Source organism: Nomascus leucogenys, chromosome 6 (assembly GCF_006542625.1).
Source record: "Nomascus leucogenys isolate Asia chromosome 6, Asia_NLE_v1, whole genome shotgun sequence".
In the NCBI taxonomy this organism is placed as follows: domain Eukaryota; kingdom Metazoa; phylum Chordata; class Mammalia; order Primates; family Hylobatidae; genus Nomascus; species Nomascus leucogenys.
The window spans coordinates 83,741,066-83,757,914 of record NC_044386.1 but is presented as its reverse complement, the minus strand read 5'-3'; the positions used below and the strand labels follow the sequence as shown (position 1 = coordinate 83,757,914).

General features: G+C 42.3%; 1 protein-coding gene across 2 annotated transcripts in view; it reads right to left on the bottom strand.

The window, feature by feature from the left end:
- ZNF609 (zinc finger protein 609) overlaps positions 1-16,849 on the bottom strand; it is a 223,784-nt gene that overhangs the window by 173,939 nt on the left and 32,996 nt on the right. The window contains exon 2 of one of the 2 annotated variants that reach the window (XM_030814550.1): positions 10,844-11,717. In XM_030814550.1, the coding sequence (XP_030670410.1) occupies positions 10,844-11,590 (747 nt within the window). In that variant the 5' untranslated portion in view covers positions 11,591-11,717. Of the gene's footprint in view, positions 1-10,843; positions 12,135-16,849 lie in introns of those variants that run through there. The other variant, XM_030814551.1, reaches the window with a different exon arrangement.

Sequence of the window (16,849 nt, the reverse complement as noted above, 5' to 3'; positions counted from 1 at the left end):
AACCAAAAACAAACAAAAAAAATCAACGCTATGTGGAAACTTGTAAAATAAAATAATAAAAGATAAAAATAAAAAAGAACTCATTACCAAATGAAAACAGAGCCCAAGAAAGGATTTAATGCCCAGGTCTGGCTCATCAAAACATAATCTAGTATTTGCCACTAGGGCTGTAACCCAGCAGTCTTAAATTTAAAAAGCAATTAGAGTATTTCACAGGTGCACAGTCAAATTGTCATGTCCCAATGGACAACAAACATTTCAGGGTAAAACCTGATCACCTCAAAACATCTAAAAACTGTCTTTTTTATTTCCTCACAAAAAAGTAGTAGCCTCCTTTTAAGCACAAGACATACATTCAAAAACCCCCAGTAGATGTCTGAAATGGCAGATATTATCGAACCCTACATATACTAGGTTTTTTCCTCTACATACGTACCTACGATAAAGTTTAATTTATAAATTAGACACAGTAAGAGCAGGTGTGAGCAGTAAGACACAGGTTGTGAGCATGGTGACTCACACCTGTAATCTCAGCACTTTGGGAGGCTGAGGCAGGGGGAATCACTTGAGCCCAGGAGTTTCGGACCAGCCTGGACAACCAGCGAGATCCCACCTGTATAAAAAAAATTAAAAAATTAGCCTGATGTGGTGATATATGCCTGCAGTCCCTGCTACTCGGGAGGCTGAGGCAGGAAGATCACTTGAGGCCAGGAGTTTGAGGCTGCAGTGAGCTGTGATCGTACTACTGCACTGCAGCCTAGGCAACAGAGGGAGACCCTGTCTGTTAAAAAAAAAAAAACTAAAAACTAAAAAAAAAATTGTAACAATGTGTTGTAATGAAAGTTATGTGAATATGGTGTCTTTTTCTTTCTCTCTATCAAAATATTGTACTGTACTCACCCTCTTTGTGATGATGAAATGATGAAATGCCTATGTGATGAGATGAAATGGGGTGAATAATGTAGTGTTTAAAACTTAGTGACTTATTTATCTCTGGAATTTTCCATTTAATATTTTCACATCTTGGTTGTCTGAGGGTAACTGAAATCACAGAGAGCAAAAGCAAGGATAAGGTGCGGGGGACTACAGTACTTCAATCCTCATTCTTCTCTTGACTGTTCTGGCTACCTCTGCTAATCCCTTCAAAAGGCTAAAGTCTGTACCTTACAAGGATTAGCAGAGACAGGAAAGAAACTTCCTGTATGAAAACAATCATGTTATCTTCATTTCAATTCTTAGGAAAATAATTCAGAAGAAGCTGGTTATATACCAAAGAAACTGACCTTAATGGAGAATAAACAAAAGCCATGGTTCTCAACCTGAGATCAGCCCTCTGCCAAAAGAAGTCCAACAAACACTTCCAAACTGACCAATCAAACAACAAAACCCCAAACTTCAATGTCTCCAAATGCTCTAAATCAATCTCTCCCTGAAGCCTTCTTGGAAATCAGTAGGAGCTGGAAGATTAGCTATCATAAATTCATTGTTTTCCAAAGCCTTCAGGGGATTAATTCTTCAAAGTCTCTAAGGATATCCTTTCTCTTTAATTTCACAATGACCTCGCACCTCAAAGCTAAGAACAGTAACATCAGCAACAGCTAACATTTATTGGTTACTTACTATAATGCTAGGCACTGTGCTGAGTGCTTAACATCTTTTCATCTCATTTAATCCTCACAATAACCCTATGAGGTCAGTACTATTATTTACTTCCTCCATTCAGATGAGAAAAGTGGGTCTTATTTGAATATTTTTTCTGCTCTTCTGCTCTCAAAGTCCTAAGCCCTTAGATATTCATTCCAATTTTAGGTTACTGTCAGTTTGTCCACAAAGAGTTAAAGATATATACGGATATCTTTAAAAGAAAAAAATCATACCTACTGCCCAGCATTACATTTTAAAGTTTTTGGTAATTTCAATTTCACTATTAAGAAGGAAGGGTGCTCTACAATAGTAGATATCAAACTTTAGCGTGTATCACAATCAACAGGACAGCTAATGTTAAAATGCAAATTGTTGGGTCTCAGCTGGGCACAGTGGCTCACACCTGTAATCCCAACACTTTGGGAGGCCAAGGCAGGAGGATCACTTGAGGTTAGGAGTTCAAGACTAGCCTGGACAACATATAAGACCCCCGTCTCTAAAAAAATTTAAAAATTAGTTGGGCGTGATGGCACACACCTGTAGTCCCAGCTACTGGGGAGGTAGGAAGTGAGGTAGGAGAATCACTTGAGCATGGGAGGTTGAGGCTGCAGTGAGCCTTGATTGTGCCACTGTATTCCAGCCTGGGCAACAAAGTGAGACTCTGTCTCAAAAAAAAAAAAAAAAATTTGCTGGGTCTCAAGCCTAGAGTTTCTACCTTTAGGGCCTGGGAGGAGGTCTGAGATCCAAATTTTTATCAAATTCTCAGATGCTGCTGATACAGGGCCCACTAATTTATATGAAGGGAAAAGGAAGTAATCCCCTCTCACCTTAGCTATCACCTCATGTGAAGACACTTCTCTACAGAGTACTTTCAACAAGACAGACACTTAGGGTTTAAAACACCTCCAGGGTCTGACAGCTTAAAGATTTATTTTTTTTCTCCCCACTTCACAAAGGCTTCAATGGCACCACTAACATGAAGGCACATGAAATCCAGAAAAAGGAAAATTAAGGACAGAATGTTTGTAAACTTTGCTAAGAACTTCTTACCGCTCACATTTTACTTCAGCCTGAAGTCTTTCCTTTGGGCCTCCTTGAGCAACAGATGCCAAAAGAAAAGTAGATTGCTTTGTAATACCAACCCCCAAAACAAGGATGGGCTCTTAAAATATAATAGAACTTTGCCCTATGAACAGAAAATCTCAAAATGCTCCAAATTCCTCCTTGGTTCACCTTAGCTATCACAAAGGTCTCTCTTTTATCACACTATCCTTCACCTCAAAAGAGCTACTGCACTTACCCAGGACTGACCCGAAGTCTACACTTTCTTAGGCAGCTTAAATATTGATTATGTCAATGTCATCTAGGATGAATGACTTTAGGGAATAGGATTTGTTAAAAATGTCTCCTTGGTCAGCCAGGAAAGGTTCTTCTGTGGGTGCTCTGAACCATGACTAAACTGTACCGAGCAAAATATATATTAAAATATTAATATGGTCTGGCACCTCCCTGATGCTAATGGTTCCAGGCCCACCCCAATGGCACAACTGGGAAATTAACTGAAGAGAAAAGCCATCTTCCCTCTGCTCTCTACTTTCAGATGATCCTCCTCCACAGCTTTGCCATGCACAGACTCATTCTATACATATACACAGAGATACAACATGCTCATACACACAAATAACTCTCTGCAGGAACTGAAAATCAAAGCCTAACCCCATGGTTTTTAAGTGAGCAAGTCCAATTTCCTTCTTTGTAGCTCTTGACACATGCTGGCTGGGAGCCGTCTGGATTTTTTCTGCCTTGTTCCTGCACCAGAAGGCTCTGCACTGCAGGTCAGGGGATGATAAGGAAATGAACAGTGTAATTTCCAAGGCCTCTGAACACAGCCCTGTCAGCAGCTCTGGAGGCGGGTTACTCAAGCATGGCTTGAAGAGTGAAAACCACAGAGAGAGGGCTCAGACAGCCAGCAGTGGCAGGATCTCAGCTGTGTATGTTACTGCCACCTCCAGCCTGAAAGACCAAGCCCTGCTGCCTCCCTGGATGAGCTCTGCTGGTAAAAGCTCTTATATCCAAATGGCAAAAATACAAGTTCACACTGGGGGAGGAAGATTAAGGGCTAAGACTTAGATTTTTTCCATGCAGTCTTGTGTAGAAACAAAAACACTTAGCGCTACTCCAGTATCTGTGAGATTGCATATGCCGGCAAAACTACAGTAACATCCATCCAACATACCCAACCCCATACCAGGCATATGGCCAGAAAAGAAGCTCGATTCATATGAAGTCTGAAATTCAACAGGCCACTTCAATATGCCCTAAGCTAACTTTTGGTCTTCCCCCCACCTCCAACTATAATTATCAGGGGCTTTAGAGCACATCACCACCATGAAAATTTCCCAGCCTAGATTTGGAACTTCTTCAGACCATAGTGCTAAAAGTCTTGGCTAACATGTATATCTATTCATACTGGGATTCCTGTAAAGTGGAATGTTGTTGTATTTCAGTACATTATTGCCTAGGACAGACTAAGACCAATTTCCACTCAAACTGTATTTTTCTTTTTTCTAATATTTATTGAATGCTTCCTACGTGCCAGGCACTAAGTGTTTTATATGAATTAGCTAACTTAATCTAAAGACAAACTTTTTTTTTTTTTCTTGAGACAGAGTTTTGCTCTTGTTGCCCAGGCTGGAGTGCAATGGCACAATCTCGGCTCACTGCAACCTCTGCCTCCCGGGTTCAAGTGATTCTCTTGCCTCAGCCTCCTGAGTAGCTGGGACTACAGGCATGCACCACCACGCCCAGCTAATTTTGTATTTTTAAGTAGAGACGGGGTTTCTCCATGTTGGTCAGGCTGGTCTTGAACTCCCGACCTCAGGTGATCCGCCCGCCTTGGCCTCCCAAAGTGCTGGGATTACAGGCGTGAGCCACCACACCCGGCCTAAAGACAAACTTAAAGGCCGGGTGTGGCGGCTCACGCCTGTAATCCCAGCACTTTGGGAGGCCAAGGCGGGCGGATCACTTGAGCCCAGGAGCTCAACAACAGCCTGGCCAAGACAATGAAACCCTGTCTCTACTAAAAATACAAAAATTAGCCAGGCATGGTGGTGCATGCCTGTAATCCCAGCTACTCTGGAGGCTAGGGCAGAGGTTGCAATGAGCAGAGATTGCACCACTGCACTCCAGCCTGGGCGGCAGAGTGAGACTCCCTCTCATAAATAAATAAATAAATACAAACTTATGTAGGTGCTATTTCTCTCATTTTGCAGATAAGAAAACTGAGGAAGAACAATTAAGAAACTTGGTCAAGATCACTCAGTAAATAAGTGCAAAGGTAGGAAACACAGTTTTAAAAAAATTTATTATTATTTTTTTGAGACGGACTCTCACTCTGTTGCCCAGGCTGGAGTGCACTAGTGCGATCACAGCTCACTACTGCAGCCTCAACCTCCCAGGCTCAAGCCAGGCGGCCTGGCTAGAGCTTCCGCTCTTAGCCACTAAATTATACATAAGAGTTGATGTGAAATTCAAGTTTAGAAGGCTGGTGTTTTAAATGAGAAGTGGCCCCCAATACTTATCTTGAAAGGAAAATTCACAAAGGTTCTCAAACTTTGATGTATATAGCAATTATCTGGAGAGACTTCTGGAAGTACAGATTTCTGGGCCCTTACCCCAAAAACTTATGTAGCATATCTAGGGTAGGGTCCAAGAATATGCATTTTTGATACTCTGGTGATGTACATGGCTTTATGGGACACACTTTTAGGAACTCTGCTGTAGATGGTAAACTGTAAGCTCCTCAAAAAGCAGAGACCATCTCTGTTTTATTCACCACTGTATACCCAATACCAAGTAGAAAACCTAGTATCTAAAATGCATTCAATTAATGTACTGACTGAATGAAAAGTGATAACAATTATCCAACAGTGTATCTTCTCTACAAAATACTTAGTAATATCCACAATACATTTGAAGGTCTGCCTATTAGTGATGTGTCCAAGGAAGAAGCACTAGAACAGGGTTTTTTTCTTACCTGCAATTGCCAAGTAAAGAAAGAACTATTCCTCAATTATTACAATGAAAATTTGGCTGAATGAAATATTCCAGAACATACACACATATATCATAAGTAGTCAAGCTCAAAGTAGCAGTTTTAAAGTAACTTTCCTTCTTTATAAATAACAGGATAGGTTCAGCGCCAGCTGTAATGGTTATTCTTTGCAAACATCATTCATTACCTTACCTAAAATCCTAAACTCAAAGATCCTTTGTTTATTGAGTGTCTACAATGTTAAAGTCACTGTGAAAAACAACTGAAAGCAGTTTTGGAGTGAAAGCAATTTTGAAGTATGTAAGCATTTTCATGTAATGTTTCAAGGTAGTTTTTACATTGGAAAAATGGCCGGGTGTGGTGGCACACACTTGTAGTCCCAGCTACTTGCGAGGCCAAGGCAGAAGTGCATAAGTGAGGCCAAGGCAGAAGTGCATAAGTCCAGGATTTCAAGATCAGCATAGGCAACGTAGCGAGACCCTGCCTTAAAAATAAGCAAATAGGCTGGGTGTGGTGGCTCATGCCTGTAATCTCAGCACTTTGGGAGGCCGAAGCAGGTGGATCACTTGAAGTCAAGAATTTGAGACCAGCCTGGCCAACATGGTGAACCCCTATCCCTACTAAAAAAACAAAAAAAAAAAACAAAAAAAAAAAAACTAGCCGGGCATGGTGGTGTGCACTTGTAATCCCAGCTACTCGGGGAGCTAAGGCAGGAGATCGATTGAATCAGAGGCAGAGGCTGCAATGAGCCGAGATTGTGCCACTGCACTCCAGCCTGGGTGACAAAGTGAGTCTCCATTTCAAAAATAATAATACTAAGAAAATAACAAATAAAGTGGGAAAACTGAGAATCCTTCCTGACAGTTAAAGATTTGTTAAGAATCCTAGAGTAACAACATGCCATAAGAATTTGGTGTCTACAAATCTGGCTTTGCCAGTGACTACCTGTGAGATGCTGGGCAAGTCACAGGACCTCACTGGTCTTAGTTTCTTCTATAAAATGAGGAAATTGGACAAGATAATCTTTCTCTGGGACTGACTTGAATTATAACACCTAGAAGGAAAACAGAGTTTCTGAATGAAAAAATAAATTAAGGCTTGTAGTTACAGAAAGCAACTCTGTCCCACATAAATATCAACTTCTTTTTAATGTTTTCCATGAAGGAAAATCTTGAGGGCATTTGGTTTCAGGAAGCACAGCTGACTGCTCTGCCATCAATAGCTGAGAAATAACAGCTAGTGGAAGAAGGCGTTAAGAAAGCCTTGGATCAGAAGGAATAAAAGAGACCTGACCTTAGTTAGGCAATGAGGGACTGCAATACAAGAGAACTGAGCTAGAAGGCACAAATTAGGGCAGGAATACAAAACCAATAGCAAAGGGAGATGCTCTTAAGAACACAGGATATGATAGCATGCATGATCAGAAGTTGAAAGAGCAAAGAGCACACTTTATGGTTTTCTTTGTATCCTAAACTAATGGGGGAAGTGGTAAATATATGCGGCATTCTGAAAGCAGCAGAAGCTGACATTCAAACACGGGAAAAGCAAAGTGCAGTGTTCCTGCCTTGCAAGATCAAAAGCAGCAGCTAAAGACATGTGAGGGGGAGCTTCTGGTTGGAAACTTCTAGATCCTTTCTTTAACTACTAGAGCCTACTTGGCTATTTTATATGATTTGGGGGAAAAGGAGTCTCACCTTAAACTCCTGGTCATAAGTCCTGACAAAATCAGCACAGATAGATCGTTGCCATCTGTGGTTTGTAAATTCCTTTTTTCTTGCCTGTCAGAATGGCGACATAAGCACTAAGCTCAGGACACTCAGACAGGCGCCTGCCCTCCTCACTACCTCCCTTTCCATCCCTAACTTAACAACCCATCAATCAAACTAAAGGCAAGGGAACAGGCAAGAGCCGGAAGGCTCTGTCTTGTTTATTCCTCAACATTCCCTCCCCCATCTCTTCAGCTGGCAGGAAGTATGAGGCAGAAGTGTTCAATAACAATTCAGAGCAGCAGCAGTTGCTAAGAGCCATCTCTGGTCTCTCCTAGAACTCTGGGAAACAGCACATAGTGAGCCCTGTCAGAGGAAGGTATGGTTGAGCGAAAGTGGGATCCCATGAAGGGAAATCTACGTCATCGTCTGATAATAAATTTCCTAGGCCATAGCCTGAGATATCTACCTTCACAAGAGAGAAGAACATGAGACAGATAATTTCTCTCTCTCTCTTTTTTTTTTTGAGACAAGGTCTGGCTCTATTGCCTAGGCTGGAGTCCAGTGGTGCCGTCTCAGCTCAATGCAACCTCCACCTCGCAGGCTCAAGCTATCCTTCCACCTCAGCCTCCCCAGTAGCTGGGACTATGGGTGCACACCACCCATGCCCGGCTAATTTTTGTAGTTTTTGTAGAGACAGGGTTTCACCATGTTGCCTAGGCTGGTCTTAAACTCCTGAGCTTAAGCAATCTGCCCACCTAGGCCTCCCAAAGTGCTGGGATTACAGGCATGAGTCACCGGGCCCAGCCAGTAATTTCAATATTCAAATCTTCCTCATTGGCTAGTAGTCAACACTGCTACTCTGCACCACAGACTTCAGTCAAGAAACTTCCCAAATCTTATGAGTTCTTCCTCTTCATAACAGTTCCCAGTTTAGAGGATGCAATTCCTAGATTATATCAAAACATCTGTTTTGCTATTTTGGTTCTGTTGGTTGTCCCTACATAGAAACGTCCCAAACCACAGGCAAGCCCATTTCTCAGAGAGAAAATTTTAAGGAAGTTTTCAAAGACTTTGCTTATAAATTATAGTACTAATCATCAAATACTCACTGAGCACCTATTATGCCCCAAACTGAGAGATTGTTGTTTCTCAAAAACTGCTCCTCTGCATGGTTCCTATCTTTCTTTCCTTTAACTTGCCTCTTCTGCTCCTCCCAGTCCAGAAATGTTCTCTCCCTGCACAGCATGTTTTAATCTCCTAGCAACTTCCAAACATTTATTTAAATAATTATTTATTTCAACAGCCAAAGGTAATATGGAAAGGCACCCTCAGGACCAGACTGTCCAAAAGGGTTGAGGGAACAGGGGAAGGAATTGAGAAAGCAGGTTCTTGCTTATGGTTACATGAAACTGTATAGCAAATTCTCTGCTTCTAAAAGTAATTGCCAGCAATTTTCTCTATCTTTCAAAAACTGAAGCACAGTCTCTTTCCCTTTTCTTTCTCATTCTGCTGCCCCATTCTCACAGTCTCCCTGGGAGGCAAAGCTTATATGGCAAAGCAACATTATTAAGGGACAAAACTCCCTGGCACCAAGGTGTATTCTTAGCTGAATATACTGCATCTTTCAGCCCAATTATAATCTGAAGGGCAGCCACCCAATCAGTCCCTGCACCTCTATGTGAGAAAATGGGTTCCATTTGCTTCTCTGTTAGAGACAATCATGGACATTAACACTTAAATCCAACATAAAGCTAAGCAATATTAATCCTTTCATCCACAGACTACCACTGGGCTTAGAAGGTTGCAACATGAGTCAAGTACTCTAAAATTTAGATAGGAGAATGAAGGTCATCCTCAGAAGTACTTTTTAGCACAGGAAGAATAATGATTATGAATATGGATATATGGCAAGAGTTTCTTGAAGCCAGATGTAGGGAACAGTCTAATGGGCCTGGAACAGAAGCAACAACTGCTAGTACTCCTAAGCCTCTTTAAAACAGAATTATCCATCTGTACCCGAGAGAAAATAGCAAATCACAGCCAGCACAGGATGAGCCAAGCTAGTAACCAGCTGGAACCTGACTCTGCTGAAGTGGACTACAGCATCTGCCACCTAAACACAGGCAGCCTCTCTGGCAGCTGCCACTGGTAAAAAGGAATGAGCCACTGTATTATTAGTGGAAGAAACTCACAGACCTGTTACTGGAGAAGCTCAGATGTTGCTAAGAGCTACAGATGTGCCAGAAGGAAAGACCAAAATACCGACAGCAAAGAAAGCATGAGCTACCACTGGAATACACGCACTAAGAGGGCACCACCACCCAAACATACACATCCAGCCTTTATTTATTAACACTTACATATGGAAATAGGTATTCCCTGCTGCAGCTGATGTAATTACAGAGAAATCAATTTATACTGCATCTGCTGGGATCAGCTGAAAGCACAGGGTGAGCAGAGCACAGAGCAGAAAATCAAGAGCCAATGAACAGCTCACCACAAGGCCACTGTTTTGCAGGAAATTATAAGCTGCTGAAGTTTAAAGCTGCCTGAGCTGACCCTAGACTCACACCTATTCTCCTCCAGCCCTGCAAGTTCCATTTCCTGAAGCATGAACTAAGATCATCTTCCCAGAGGAGGGACTCAGTTCTAACCCCTCCTGGGGCTGCAGGCCCTGTCCTTCCAAGTCAAGCAGAAGGCAAGGTATCATTACACTGTTTGGCAGCTATTAAACCACCAGGAGACTTTGATTCCTAATAGTTGTGGGAGATACCTGGCATGAAGCTACACCTTTAATGGCCAAACAATCTCTTCCTAGGCCAAACTGTCATAACCACAACAATAACTCATAAGATCTAAGTACCTCAAAGTACAGTGAGTACCTCTTGCCCCAAAAATGTGCCCCTTTGCTCTACCAAAGAGCAATAGAACACTTCGTAGATATGCCATGAAATTTAACCCTTTGTTCTACCAGAGACCCAACAGCACCATTTATCCCATCAAGAACCATACTCAATCTATATTATCACCAAAGGCGTATTGTTTATCAACTATTACGAGTCTGATGACAAAATGCCAGTCAAGCTGGGAACCAAATAAAGGTCTGATGCCAATCTCTACCAACAAGTGTCTGAGTTGGGGAAAGACAAGGTGGGAAGGTCTCAACTCAGACTACAGAAAGTTCATTCTACAAAGTAGCTGCCCCCAACAACAAATATCCTGTTCCAAAATGTCCAGGCCTGCTGTAAATGAGTCTGTAGGGGAATCCTCTAATTTGGAAGAAAACCACATTATCATTACCAGCTGTTCTGACCTTGTAATTGGTCATTACCCACACACTAATGAGCCTCCCACAGAGTACACATAGTATTTGGCAGTTAGTCCAGGGCAGTTCTGACTGGCAGTCAGTGGGCAGCCATATCTGGCCACCTCTTACCTTTTCAGACTTGACTTTCTTTAGCGGGCGACACTCATTCTCCCCTTCCTCTGGCTCCGGTTTAGTTCCCAAAGGATTGAGCGCTGCCCCAGGCTCAATAGCTATATTCCCAAGTGGCTCCACAGCTCCTGTATCCACCCCTGCACTTCCATCATACTGACCACCCCGTCCTCCCAAGGGAACTGGCTGGAGGACCCCAGGATCCTTTTCTGAACAAGTCCCCACTCCTTCGCTTCTCTCCTTCTTGCTCTTAGATGAGCTGTTCTCCTTCTCCTTTTTGGAACCGGCTACACTGCGGGATGCCTTAGCCGCCTTCTCTGAGCCCTTGGGAGCAATAGCAGCAACCAGGCCTCCAGCATTGGCACCATCTCCTGAGCGCCCCTGCACCTCTTTCTTGCTAGCTGCCCCCTCACTTGGAGTGAACAGGGAAGTCCCTGGAGTGGGTTTGCTAGTGTCTTTGCCACTCTTATTCCTTTTGGATTTTGATTTGCCTTCCTTCCCTTGAGGACCTGGCACTGGGGTCACAAACTTGATGTTGTCTGGTAGTGTGGCCACAGCATTGGGAGCCGGTATCCCCACCTCCTTTGAGCCTGACATTTCCAGTTTCTGCTGGTCCTTTTCCAGATCGGCGTCCAGGTCAATGATGAGATTCCCTACTCCAATGTCCCATTCATCCCCACTGTCGTATGTCTCAACCGGGTTTGCATCCACTCCTTTCCCTCCGGAGGCTCCACTGCTCAAGGACATCTTAGAGTCAACGTCCCACCTCAAGATTCAAGGCTCTTCCTTGCCCCCAGCTTTCCTATTTTCAGCTTCAGCTATGTTCTCAGACCTGCCACATTGGTCAGTACATGCCCAGTGGACAACATCATTGCTGGAAAAAGAAAATTTAAAAAGCTGTTAAAGGAAACAATACAGGCAAGAGACGCCTGAAATAAACTCCCACAAAAAAACAGACCCTTCCTATGGGGCTATCATATCACAACAGACATGACAAACAGGTTCAATTGTATTTCTAACCAAGTTACATTGGACCTAAGGAAAAATCAATTCCCACTCCCTCTCCCTAGGGGAAAGTACAGTATTTCCAATTGCCCGGAGATTCTGTGGTAAGTCTTAACTAGGAGTCCTCTAGAGTTAATTTCCCATTCCTAAGAGACCTACTTCTACTACCACTGTCAGCTGGCAATCCTTCCTCAATCAATACAGGTTCTGGCATATCACAGATGCAAGCTCTAGCACAACTTTACTTATACCCCCATTTCTCCTTGCTTTTTCTTACATTATCAGAGACTCAGAATATGATCTAGCAAAAGCTTTAAAAACCCTCTAACAGGGTCTATCTCTAGTACAAATAGTATAGATTCCTCCTGCTATTGGGAAGGAAAAGTCTTATGGTTAAGAATAAAAGAGAAAAACAAGCAGAACTGGGGAAAATGCAACTTCAGGACAGGGGGCTAAGACTTGAACTAGAGGAGACAATCTCAGAGGGGACTCAACCAATCAGCTTAAGTTCAGAGAAGCTGAATCAGCCTTCTCAAACTCTAGGTTTCAAATTATTATCTCAATAGCAGGATTCAAAGTGGCATTTCCCACTTCCCACTAAAATAGGAAGACATACACAAAAAGAAAAATGTTTACTTTATGAAAAACTGGACACTACTAAAAATCCTAACACCAGGATGTAGGATAACTCTTCATTTTCTCATGTAATACTGATGGCACTGTATTGACAAACACCAGGCATCACACCACAGGAAACAGAGATTGGCTACAAAAGGGGGTGGTGGTGATGGGGTATTAAAAATGCAACTTATGGCCAGGTGCAGTGGTTCACATATGTAATCTCAGCACTTTGGGAGGCAGAGGCAGGTGAATCACCTGAGGTCAGGAGTTCAAGATCGGCCTGGCCAATGTGGCTAAACCCCATCTCTACTAAAAATACAAAAATTAGCCAGATGTGGTGTCAGGCACCTGTAATCCCAGCTACTCGGGAGGCTGAGGCAGAAGAATCACTTGAACCTGGGAGGCAGAGGTTGCAGTGAGCTGAGATCGCGCCACTGCACTCCAGCCTGAGTGATGGAGTAAGACTCTGTCTCCACTATCTCCTGACTAACGAGACTTGAGGAGTGTGCCATCTACACAACCTGGCAGTCAACATATACCATCCAGTGTTATTTTATGATAAAGCCAAAGAGTTCTGTTCTTGCTTATTCCTCTGTCCACCATCTTTCTGTATCCATTAAAATTTTTTTTTTTTTTTTTTTTTTTTTTTAGTCAGAGCCTTGTTCTGTTGCCCAGGCTCAAGTGCAGTGGCGTGATCTGGGCTCACTGCAACCTCTGCCTCCCGGGTTCAAGCAATTCTCCCATCTCAGCCTCCCGAGAAGTTGGGATTACAGGCGTGCGCCACAATGACTGACTAACTTTTGTATTTTTAGTAGAGACAAGGTTTCACCATGTTGGCCAGGCTGGTCTCGACCTCCTGACCTCATGTGATCCGCCTGCCTTGACCTCCCAAAGTGTTGGGATTACAGGTGTGAGCCACCGTGTCCAGCCAAAAAGTAATTTTTATAAGATAATTGAGTAGAAAGAACAAGCCAGTAGTGTCACAGTGAATTCTGCAAAGTGGATCTCTAACTTTGTAGAGATCTGTAAATGCCACAGATAGGACAGAGACAAGACAAATTGTACTTTTTTACCTATTCCCTCAGAGCAATGTCAAAGAACTAGGGTGTAGGGGCAAGAAAAGATGTCACAGTAGGAGAGCAAAGGAGAGGAGCCAGGTGAATGCCTGCTAGCAACTGGAATTTAAGAGGGAGAGGTGTGCACATTTATCTGCTGTTTAGCTGTAGATATGGAAAGAAAATATATCCATTACCCAAGTGGAGATCTTAGTGTTAACAGCAACCAACCACTATTTATTAGTAAATGCCAAGTCTACATAGATCCTACTTTGTAAGAGATGAGCAAAAAGTGGGGGTGGAGGATATGATGTACAAACTATGAAAAAAAAGTTACTCATAAGGTAAAGGAAATATCTCTTACAAAATGATAACTTTAGGCCAGGCATGGTGGCTCACACCTGTAATCCCAGCACTTTGGGAGGCCAAGGCGGGAGAATCACTTGAGCCCAGGAGTTTGAGGCCAGTCTGGGCAACATGGCAAAACCCTGTCTCTATAAAAAATACAAAAATTAGCCGGGTGTGATGGTAATGCTTGTAGCCCCCACTACTCAGGGAGCTGAAAGGTGGGAGGATGGCTTGAGCCTGGGAGGTCGAGACTGCAGCGACCTGAGATTGTGCCACTTCATTCCAGCCTGGGTGACAGAGCGAGACGCTGTCTCAAAAAAAAAAAAAAAAAAAAAAAGAAATGATACTCTGAAAATGACCTAGGATTCTGAAGAAATCAGTAAGCTGTTTGGAATTCTCAACACTACACAAGAAGACTTGGCCTCCATGAAATAGCATAGTAGATACCTATTCGTTAGAAAATATTTTATTTATTGCCTTCGACGTGCCAGGCGCTAAACTAGGTGCTGAAAATACAGCAGCAAGTAAGACAGCGAGTAAGGCAATGGAACAGGGTACTGAAAATAATTTTTCTATTATGAGGGGCAGAGGGCATCTCTAGGAAAGGAGATGCCAACTGAATTTCCATGATAGAGAATTATTAAAGCACAGTTCTTCCCCAAATCATAATTTTTTAGTTCTCTAATCTTTGCAATTGTGGCTAGGCTTAGAGTGTAACCGACATTAATCTAAGGGTTACTCACTATCCTCAGTATGTAATTTAACCATTAAAACAACCCCACCTTGTTTTATCCTTAGAAAAACAATAAAACTTTCCTTAGTTTCAAAAGACCTTCCTCTAGAAAATAGAATGGTAATGGAAGAGAGACTCTGGAGTAAGGAAAGCATATAAAACAGAAAAATGTTAGTGTTCACTGAGAGCTTCTGACAGTTCTCAGTCTACTGTACTGCCTGCCCTGCTGCAGGATGCATGATAAACAAAGTATGCCAGTAAGGAAGAGAGCATTAAAAAGATAACAGAGGCCAGGCACAGTGGCTCACGCCTGTAATCCCAGCACTTTAGGAGGCTGAGGCAGGAGGATCACTTGAGGTCGGGAGTTCAAGACCAGCCTGGCCAACATGGTGAAACCTCATCTCTACTAATAATACAAAAATTAGCTGGGTGTGGTGGCATGTGCCTGTAATCCCACTTACTTGGGAGGCTGAGGCATGAGAATCACTTGAATATGGGAAGCAGAAGTTGCAGTGAGCCAAGGTCACGCCACTGCACTCCAGTCTGGGCGACAGAGTGAAATTGTGTCTCAAAAAAAAAAAAAAAAAGGTAACAGGTTAAAATGAAAATGTGTAACTTAGTTGAAAGGACAAAAGGATATAACATTAAAAAAAAAGATGCAAGGAAACAAAAAATGCAGTATCAATTAAAATTCATAAAGAAAGCTGCGCACAGTGGCTCAGGCCTATAATCCCAGCACTTTTGGGCCTCCACATTTCTCTACTAAAAAGAGAGTAGAGAAAGAGACCCTTTCTCTACTAAAAATATAAAAATACAAAAATTAACTGGGTGTGATAGTACATCCTATAGTCTCAGCTACTTGGGAGGCTGAGGCAGGAGAATTGTTTGAACCCGGGAGGCAGAGGTTGCAGTGAGCCAAGATCGTGCCACTACACTCTAGACTGGGCGACAGAGTGAGATGCCATCTCAAAAAATCAACCAGCAAACAAAAAAACTACCTGAAATACTAAAATCAGTTCAATGTAACATAAATTTAAATAATTCCTATAAATACAAATATCAACTGCACTTTGTAATCTGAAAACTCAATTCAGATATTAACAATTATCCCTGAATAACATGTGAGGCAAAACCAGTACTTTGATAATGTACCTCAAAAAACCTTAACAATAAGGAAAGACGAACTGTCAGTTATAAAGCTGACATTTTTTCAAGTTCCTCTTGTTCCAATTCCATATGCCATGGCAAATTGTTTTGTTTTTTGGGATTTTTTTCTAGTAAGCAAGTAATACTGCCATTAAACTTTTTAAAAATTGTACTTTTTCTGAAACGGTAGCTGGAGGCGAAAAGAACATCTGATGATCTATGCTCATTTCCAGATTCCACATCTTAAGTGTGATATTAATAAACTGAAAGGATGTACTACAGAGCACAGTATGGTACAAGACTGGGAAGCCATTTCTTAAGAGGAAAGGCCTTAGAAACTGGGATTCTTTAGTCTGGAAAGGAGAACACTGAAGACAGGCTGTTGGCTTCAAATATATGATGGTGCCAGGCAAGGTGGCTCATGCCTGTTCTCCCAGCACTTTGGGAGGCCTAGACGGGTGGATTACCTAAGGTCAGAGTTTAAGACCAGCCTGGCCAACATGATGAAACCCCGTCTCTACTAAAAATACAAAAAATTAGCCAGGCATGGTAGCAGGAGCCTGTAATCCCAGCTACTTGGGAGGCTGAGGTAGGATAATGGCTGGGAGGCAGTGAGCTGAGATTGCACCATTGCACTCCAGCCTGGATGACACAGCAAGACTCTGTCTCAAAAAGAAAAAACAAAAACATATATATATGTATATGATGTCTGCAGTGTGGAAGAGAGAAAGTAACTCTGTGACTCTGAGGGTAGAAAGAGAGTCAGTGAGTAGAAGTTACAGAAAGACAGATATTTAACTCAGGAAAAAATTTAATATCCTGAGATTCCCAACAATGACCCACAATGTTTAATGTCTATTTTACTGAAAGTATTTAAGCAGAAAAAGCATAATCACCTGTGAAGCAAATACATAAAAGATTCCCCTGTGTGTGGTATGGTTAGTCTAGACATGCCTAAGGCCTTTTTCAAATTTATAATTCTATTAATATACCCATCAAAAAGTGCTTTCCCTACTAGAAAACTACCCAAAATTTCTGAATGACCAGGATGCAAAGAAAACATATCCCAAGGACTGATCTTTGGTGGTCCTGATGTTC